Source organism: Syngnathus acus, chromosome 4 (assembly GCF_901709675.1).
Source record: "Syngnathus acus chromosome 4, fSynAcu1.2, whole genome shotgun sequence".
Lineage (NCBI taxonomy): Eukaryota > Metazoa > Chordata > Actinopteri > Syngnathiformes > Syngnathidae > Syngnathus > Syngnathus acus.
The window spans coordinates 5,088,065-5,097,106 of NC_051090.1; the positions used below are offsets into that span (position 1 = coordinate 5,088,065).

Consider the following 9,042-nt stretch of genomic DNA (forward strand, 5'->3'; position numbering starts at 1 on the left):
CAATCAGCTGCAGGCTCACCTGCATGACATTCGTTCCTCCGTGCGTGTGTTTTAATGTGAACAAAGTGCACATGCACCCACAGCTAGGGACGTTTTCCTCGGTGGAAAATCCCTTTGCTTGTTGTGCGCGTCGTTTTTGTCTTCTCGGATGCTTTTTGACACCTAATTGAAGATGGCGACATTGCAGCTGTACACCAAGGTAGCAATTCTGTGTTGTATTATTTTAAATTACATTGATATGTATGGAGGAATGGCAACTAGATTTTCTATTCAAATATTGTCTTTGGGCCTTTTCCACACAAACGCATTTGCGTTTCTCCACGTGTCTCTGAGCACTTTGATCTCAGTTAATTGTTTGATTTTTTTCGTTTGTTTTGTTTTTCAATGAATATTTTAATTTGATCTCAGGTCCAGATATCATATTTTTTATCCGATAAATACTGCAAACCAAGTCCTCCATTTTGAGAATGCTTTTGAAGTTTGTAGTCAAATGCAGTTTTCTCAGGTGAAGATGAAATACACTAATACATTATGCCTATTCTTAAATATTTTAGGTTGTATAGTGCTCTATTATTGCACTCATCACAGTATAGTCATGCATAATGGCTTATCTACGTCGACTTTTAAAGTGGCATGGCCAGTGTTAATTTGTAACCCTTTTTAAGAGCTTTTTATGCTGATGGCTGTCAAATGTTTCAGGAAGCAATGTTGGTGCAATTAAAAATCAGTCAGAGTGTCACTGTTTTGGCTCATATCTCGGATTTTTTTTACTAGGGGGCCAACGTGTGGACTCCTGATCCAGATGCAATCTGGGTGTCGGCCCAGCTCGTTCAAGACTACACACCTGATGACAAGCACGTGCTGCTGCGGTTTTCAGGAGGGAAGGTGAGACAATAACACAAAGTTAAAAATGAAATGAAATATTTTCTCCACTGACAGGAGTCACTTTACCCGGTGCCGTCGCCATCCGACCTTCCTCCGCTAGCTAACCCTGACATCTCAGAAGGCGAGAATGACCTGACTGCGCTTAGCTTCCTCCATGAGCCTGCCATCCTGCACAACCTCCGCGTTCGCTTCCTGGACTACAACAGCATCTACACTTACTGCGGTGAGCATGTGACGCCATATGGACAAAAAGTATTGGGACACCTTTTATCACTTCCCAGACTTTTTGGTTTCCTCTCTGTGTCTGAATACTTTTGATAAAGTGCATTTCAAGTCTGGTATCTAATCAGTCACACTGCATCTGATGTGTTAAAATACAAGATCATTTTAATATTTAATAAAAAAATAAAATCTATAATATTCACATTTATTTCCTAAAAATGGGAACAATTAGATTTTTATTTTTATTTTTTTTTTTACACAGAGTTGTAGCAATTAAATGAACCTAAAATGTTTGCTAGGTATCGTGCTGGTGGCTGTCAATCCCTACGATGAGCTCCCCATCTACGGCGAGGAGGTTATTGACGCCTACAGCGGTCAGGACATGGCCGAGCTGGAGCCTCACATCTTCTCTGTGGCGGAGAACGCTTATCGCACCATGATCAGGTCAGCCTCGACTCGAGCCTTTGACCTTTATCTCTTTGGCTAACATGCAATTCCGTTCACAGGGAGGAGAAAAATCAGTCCATCATCATCAGCGGCGAGTCGGGTTCCGGCAAAACGGTCTCGGCCAAATTCACCATGAGGTACTTTGCGGTGGTGGGAGGAGCCGCTCAGCAGACCAGTGTGGAGGACAAGGTGCTGGCCTCCAATCCTATCATGGAGGTAATGTGCGGAAACAACAAAGGTTTCTATTACTACTTTTTCTAGTCCAATAAAACCTATTTTGTGCGAAGGCCATCGGGAATGCCAAAACCACGCGGAACGACAACAGCAGTCGCTTTGGGAAATACATCCAGATCGGTTTTGGCGGGAAAGGAGACATCATCGGGGCCAACATGAGCACCTACTTGCTGGAGAAGTCCAGAGTGGTCTTTCAGGTGCAGAATATTTGTGGCAAAAAACTTGCAGTCTTACTCTATATGAAATATTAACTTTGTATATTTTTGCATACATTAGTCAGCAGCAGAGAGGAACTACCACATCTTCTACCAGCTGTGTGCCTCCAGACAACTGCCTGAAATGAGATCACTTAAACTAGGTGAGACGAGACTATTAAAAAAATACTTATTATTTAATTCATTCACTTGTTTTTTTTTATCCAGCTGCTCCTGAATATTTTCGCTACACAAACCAAGGAGGAGATGCAAAAATTGCTGGGACTGATGACGTGATGGAAATGGAGCGCACTCGCAATGCTTTCACCATCCTGGGTAGGATTAAATAAAAAATATAAATAAAAAAAAAAAAGAAAAAAAAAGTTACATTTGATCCACATTTTAATTTTTGTCCATTTTTTTTTCCTGTTGGATTCACAGGCATCCTTCCCGAACAGCAAATGGAGCTGTTCAGAATCCTGGCAGCTGTTCTTCACTTGGGCAATGTGAAGATTTCAGGCAGCGGACGCACGTCTGTTCGTTCTTATATTGATGTGAGTCTCCAATTTTCCTTTACTGAACAAAATAAAAATATTAAATTATGACACAAATATGAAGAAATGATCAAGCGTTGTCTTCTTTTAGGCAGATGACAGTTCTATGGCTATCTTCTGCAAGCTTCTGGGTGTAGAGGCCGCCCACATGGCCCATTGGCTATGCCATCGCAGGTTGGTGCTAGCGGGCGACACGCTGAGCAAGCCTATGACGGGTCAGCAGGCCATCGAGGCTCGAGATGCCCTGGCCAAGCATATCTATGAGCAGATGTTCAAGTGGACCGTGCACAGACTCAACTCTGCCCTACGTAGTCAGGCAGGTCGTGCCGAAACCTTCATAGGAGTGCTGGACATCTATGGGTGAGGAGCTGCATCTATGTTTTTAGAATTCTCGCCATCAACTCACAAGTCTTCGTCTATGTGCAGCTTTGAGACCTTTGAGCGGAACAGCTTTGAGCAGTTTTGTATCAACTACGCCAATGAAAAACTGCAACAGCAGTTCAACAGGGTGAGTTAGTGTGTGACACCTCATGTCAGCCAACCTTTTTTATTTTTTTTTACTCCCAGAGTGGCCATAGTATTGAATTTTGTGAAATGTCTACAGTTTTCCACTGTAACGGCAACCAATGTAAAAATGGGTGGGCTTAAAATAGAGCCTTGTGGAACACCACCACCAGTTTCTATCTCAGTTTAAGCGAATATTATTCCAATAGACTCTGACATGGATCTACTCCTTCATGATTTGCGCAGCACGTGTTCTACCTGGAGCAGGAGGAGTACATACGTGAGGAGCTGACATGGAGCAGGATCGAGTTCAGCGACAATCAGCAGTGTATTCATCTCATTGAAGGACAGCTTGGCCTCTTGGACCTGTTGGATGAGGAGTGCAGGGTCAGTGTTGGCCAGCTGCAACCAGTTGAGAGATGGTTATCAAGTTCTGTTCTTATTTGGACTGACCAGATGCCCAAAGGTTCAGACGACAGTTGGATCCAGAAGCTGTACGACCAGCACCTGACCAGCCGATGTCATCCCAACTTCCGCAAACCTCGCACGTCCAACACCGCCTTCGTCATTCTACACTTTGCTGACACAGTGCGTGACGCAGATTCCTCATTTTTCTCCTATCTAAGTTAAAAGTGTGTATTTGTTTCCGCAGGTGCAATACGAATGCGGCGGTTTCCTCGACAAGAATCGAGACACTGTTTTTGAGGAGTTGGTCAATGTTATGAAAGCAAGTCAGGTTAGACGCGTGTCTGTGCTTTAAAAATCGAGCGTACAAAACTTCGCAGTTAAAACTCAGTATGTGTCTTTCAGTCGGAGCTGGTAGCCGAGTTCTTCCAACAGCAAGGAAAGGGGACCGGTGTGGCCAATGGACGAAGAGCCCACAGAGAACACAAGTTGACCGTGGGCTTTCAGGTGAACCTCTTCCCATTCCTGCTCCAATGTCTCCTTGGTCTTTTTCAACAAATATCCCATTTTTTCCACAGTTCCGTCAGTCCTTGCAGATGCTGATGGACACTCTGAACAGCACCACACCTCACTACGTCCGTTGTATCAAACCAAACGACCTCAAGGAGCCTTTTATGTGAGCCGTGTGCTTCCTTCAAACCTATCAATGATGGCTTTGCCTTCAAACTGAACATTTTTTTACTTGTCAGGTTTGACCCGAAGAGGACGGTGCAGCAGTTGAGAGCATGTGGAGTGCTGGAGACAATCCGAATCAGCGCAGCTGGTTTTCCATCCAGGTTATGACTCCTGGGTTCTTCACGACAACAAATGAGTCATTGAGAACTTCAGTTTTATTGTTCTTTCCCCAGATGGACGTACGAGGAGTTTTTCTTGAGGTATCGTGTTCTGCTGCGAGGGTGCCAGCGCTGGGAGGAGGCTCGGCTCGCATGCCAGCAGGCTTTGCCTCAGCTCATCCCAGTCCCGGACCAGTACGTCTTCGGAAAGACCAAAGTCTTTTTCCGGGCAGGGCAGGTGGCTCTTCTGGAGAGGTTGAGAGCCGAGCGGCTTCGAGCGGCCGCTGTGAAACTTCAGAGTTGCGTCAGAGGGTGGCTGGCCCGGATTTACTACAGCAGAACCCTCAGGGCCATCGTTGTCTTACAAAGATACTGGAGAGGAGCGCTAGCTAGGCGGTGAGCTCACTTTTGTTAGCACGTCTGCGTTCAGGTTCTGAGGTTCAAAAGCACACATCTTGCAGTTTGGCTCAGACCCTGCGGTACACCAAAGCTGCTTTGGTAATCCAGAAGACTTACCGCATGCTGGTGGACAGACGCATGTTCCTCCTGGTCCGCCAAGCCACCATCATCATCCAGGCCTTCGTCAGGGGCACGCTAACCCGTCGTCAGTACCGACTGGTTAGTTTTTTGTAATCCTCTGCTTTCCCGGTACAAACAAAATGTCAAACGCGACATCTTTGCTTAGTTTGTGGCCGAGCGAGCCGCCACGCTGCTCCAGGCCAGAGTGCGTGGGTGGATGGCGAGGAGAAGCTTCACCAGGTTGCGAGCGGCCGTTGTGTTGGCGCAGTGTTGCGTACGTCGCAAGGCTGCCCGAAAGGAGCTGCTGAAGCTCAAGACGGAAGCTCGCTCGGTGGAGAGGTACCGAGAGCTCAACAAAGGCATGGAGGTCAAACTGATGCAGCTTCAGATGAGAGCAGACCAGGAGGTGCGTCATTATGTCATGTGATCAAATGAAGTCATTTTGCATTTCCAGAACAAATATGAAATACTAACAGGCCAGGGAGAGCGCAGCTCTTAAAGAGACCTTGCGTGTCGAGCGGGAGGTTGCCGCCACTGAACTGGCTGCTCTGAGGGCAAACATTGAGAAGCTGGAAGCCCATCAGAAGGACGCCACTCCTTCTCCTGCACCTTGTTCCATCGTAAGCCAGGAGACGGAGCAGGAAAGGAGGCGAGCAGAGGAGAAGGCTGCTCAGGAGCTACTGCAGCTTAAACACGTAACTGTCACCGTACCTTTGTTTTTGGATTGAGTTTATGAATTATTTTGAATTTGTTGTGAATCTTGAAGGAGGTGGAGACACTGCAGAGAGAAAAGGCTTCACTCAGCGCAGAAACAGAGCGTCTCTCTGCATGCCTGGTTCAGCAGGAACAGGCGCAAGAAGGTACCATGTGTCACTTTGGCTTTGCTGTCTTTTTCCAACTCGTGGTCTCGGTGCAGCTCTTGTGCAGCGAACGGCGTCCCAGGCCACGGCGGCTGTGAGCGCCGAGCTTGACGAGGAGAGGAGAAAGCACCAGGGCCTCCTGCGGGAATTCACCAGGCTGGAGCAGCGATACGACAACCTGAGGGACATGAGCCAGCTTACTGAGGTTCACAACCAACACAAAAACTAGTTGGAAACTTTTGGGACAAGCGTAAAGGTCTGAATCCTCCATCCAGGGCACCAGGGGCCTCAGGAGATCCGACTCGGCGCTAAGCTCGGAACCTCTGTCCCCCTCACCGCAATCCCTCACCCCGCGCTCCCTCTCCCCCTTCCCGTCCGCCTTCCCGTCCCCAGAGGAGGTGCGCCGGGTCAGCGTGACATCTCCTAACACGGATGGAGGCTTCACGGAGTGGACTTTGGAAACGCCAATGGTTCGGGACACATTTGTGTTCTGATGCAACACCATTGTTGACTTTCTGTTTTGCTCAGTTGTGGTGCATGCTTGCAGGAACAGCTGATGGACAAAATGGGCTTGACCAAAGAGTCTGGCGGTGAGCTGAAAGGAGAAGACTTGGCACATGCCTACGACACAGTACGAGTAGCCAACAAGTGAGTCACTCATTCATCTTCGCTTCATTAACAGTAACGATTAACTTGTAATTAATTTGTTTACCCCATGGAGGTTTTTGGAGAGCCAGTTGCTGAGTCAGCGCAACCAGTGGGCGGAGGAAGTGGAGAGGCTGAGATGTCAGCTGCTTCGAGTTAGCTCGGGTTCGTCTTCTCATCAGCAGGTAGCATTAATCCATTTTCGATTGTCCTGGTTGATAAGCGGACTTTTAACTCACGAGGCTAATGAGCCACATGCTGCTTCACCAAGTCTGAAGTCTTGTAAACATTTGCGTGCGTAGGACCTTCTGGAGGCCAGCGAGCAGGAGTGTGCAAGGCTGAGGAAGGAACTGAAGGAACTTCGAAACACCGTCCCATTACGGCGACTCCTTACCCAAGGTGAAATATTATTATATTCATTTTTGGGACGTTTGGCCATCTCAAACTCATTAAAGGTTTTGGATCTGGTCTATTTTTCCTTTCTAGTTTTGCCATCAGTGTTCCCCACTGATGGCTCGCCTTTAGCCCAGCAGAAAGCACCTGCAGCGGCCGGTCTTCTGGAATGCAGGAGACGAGATGATAGCAAACTCGTCAAGAATCTCATCACCGGTGATGACTTCAAAATTGTATTATTTTTACATTGTAGTCAGATATTTAAGTTAAAAGGTAGGGCATCCACTTCTAGGTAGGTACGACCTTCTGTCTTTGTGTCTAGACGTGCGGGCAGACGTGGACGTGTCGCTGGCTCCCGGGCTGGCGGCAAGCGTGGTCTTCCTGTGTGTTAGGCAGGCGGACATCAGGGGCGATCAAACCGCCGCTTCATCGCTGTGTCGCGCCGCTGTCGCCGCCATGAAGACGACGCTGAAGGTAACCTTGGGTGATTTGTAGAGTGGACGAAAAATAGGGGGAAGCCAAACCTCCACAAGAGCCAATTCTTAGAAATGCAAAATGTTTGGGGAGTGTTGGTAATGATGTTTTTCTCTACAGAAACACAACAGTGATTTAGACATGACTGCTTTGTGGCTGAAAAACATCAGTCTGTTGCACGACCTGCTGACTCAGCATGGTCCAAAACAGGTGAGAAGCACACTGAGGGGCCACCAAAGACAGAATTCAGGATTGTTTGTGTGTGTATGTGAGTGAGGAAAAATAATTCTAAACTGCTTTAGTAGTAAGTGAGAGAGAGGTCATCCCGAGTGCAGCTCATGGCCTTCCATATGTCGATTTTAGCTGTGTGTCCGTGAGGACTTGTCGCCGCTGACCTTTGACATTGGCAATCTGAGTCACACGCTGAGCGAGCTCCGCATCCAAGCCTACCAGCAGCTCGTCTCCTTCACTGAGCAACGCCTGCAGAGCTTCATAGGTGGCGCCAGAACCCAGACCTCAACCCGTTGTCTTTATGCTAACCGTCTTCATCTCATCCTTCTCAGCCGCCGCCTTGTTGGAGGGCGAAGAAATCCCGACGGGCTCTAGAAGGCGAGCGGGTCCGGCGGAAGGGGCGGACGCTCCCACCGTGGCTCGAGTGTTGAAGGAGTTGGGCGCCCTTCACGCCGCCATGTCCCGTCAGGCTTTGCCCGCGGCGCTGATGGAGCACGCCTTCCACCAGCTGGTCTACTTCATGTCCGCCTCGGCCCTCAACAGCCTGCTCCTCAGGAAGGACGTGTGCTGCTGCAGCCGCGGGATACACATACGGTACAGGAGAAATAAAATGACAAATTTTTAAATCACAAAACCTACCTACTTGAAAGTCCCTTATGTGGTTTAGCCTGAACTTAAGTCAGCTTGAGGAGTGGCTGCGTGACCGCGGTCTGCAGACGGAGGGTGCCGTGTCCTCCCTGGCGCCTCTCATCCAGGCAGCTCAGCTGCTGCAGGTCGGGAAGAATTCGGAGGCGGACGCTCATGCCCTTGTGCGGGCCTGCACCGCCCTCAGCGGCCAGCAGGTGATTCATGACTTTTTGCTGGACACAAAAAAAATAATCAAGCTTCCTTGAAAGCTGCATTTCAAAAGGTGAACAAGCTAAGTTGTCGTTGTGTTGAGCAGATTGTGAAGATTCTTACCAACTACACGCCTCATGGTGTTGAGGAAAGAGTCTCGCTGAATTTTGTCCGCGTGGTTCAGGTACTGCTTACATTTCATCACTCACACACGGTCACTAATTGGATGTAAAAATGAACCACAGAATTTTTTTTTTTTTTTTTTGGGTAACCTATCCACCGTTATTTATGAGAAATATTTTCTATTTGCTGTTTTTTTTTTTTTTTTTTTGGTAACCTATCCACCATTATTTGTGAGAAATATTTTCTATTTGCTGTTTTTGTGCTCATTACAAAGAAATTGCTGTAATGTATTACTCTGGCGCCATCTAGTGGGAGTTCTTTTTATACAGACATTGAAAAAAAATATGATCAATTCTTCTTCTACGTGTCTCCCTCAGGGCCTCCTCAAAGACCGCATAGATGCTCAACCTCGCCAGCTCCTCCTGGAAGTGAAGCGTGTGTTTCCCGTCACGTTTCCCGTCGAAGAGCCGCCCGCCATCCACGCGGACAACTTGGTCATCCCGGACTCCCTTAAATTAACCTTTCTACGCAGAGTGTGAGCTTTTTTTCTATCAAAATCAAACCCAATTCAAATTTGCCATCTTTTATTGGAAGCAGAACACAACAAGACTGTCGTCCCAATAACTCCCAGAAACATAAATATTAAAAAAAAAAAAAAGATATAAACATCTTGTGTATAAAA

At 47.5% G+C, this 9,042-nt stretch overlaps 1 protein-coding gene across 1 annotated transcript; it reads left to right on the plus strand.

Annotated features, from left to right (window-relative positions):
* Positions 1-172: 172 nt before the first annotated feature.
* Positions 173-8,917, plus strand: si:dkey-110c1.10 (unconventional myosin-Vb). Its single transcript, XM_037250342.1, is given in 34 exon segments — positions 173-199; positions 775-885; positions 940-1,108; positions 1,407-1,551; positions 1,614-1,770; positions 1,842-1,985; positions 2,065-2,146; positions 2,211-2,318; positions 2,424-2,540; positions 2,632-2,896; positions 2,963-3,044; positions 3,287-3,427; positions 3,497-3,628; positions 3,693-3,776; positions 3,851-3,952; positions 4,024-4,121; positions 4,195-4,281; positions 4,354-4,674; positions 4,740-4,896; positions 4,964-5,203; positions 5,274-5,492; positions 5,564-5,657; positions 5,660-5,862; positions 5,933-6,127; positions 6,205-6,305; positions 6,379-6,487; positions 6,605-6,911; positions 7,018-7,169; positions 7,290-7,379; positions 7,533-7,665; positions 7,733-7,994; positions 8,068-8,242; positions 8,344-8,421; positions 8,738-8,917. Coding segments are annotated over 34 exon segments (5,049 nt in total). The 3' UTR covers positions 8,900-8,917.
* The last annotated feature ends 125 nt before the right edge of the window (positions 8,918-9,042 follow it).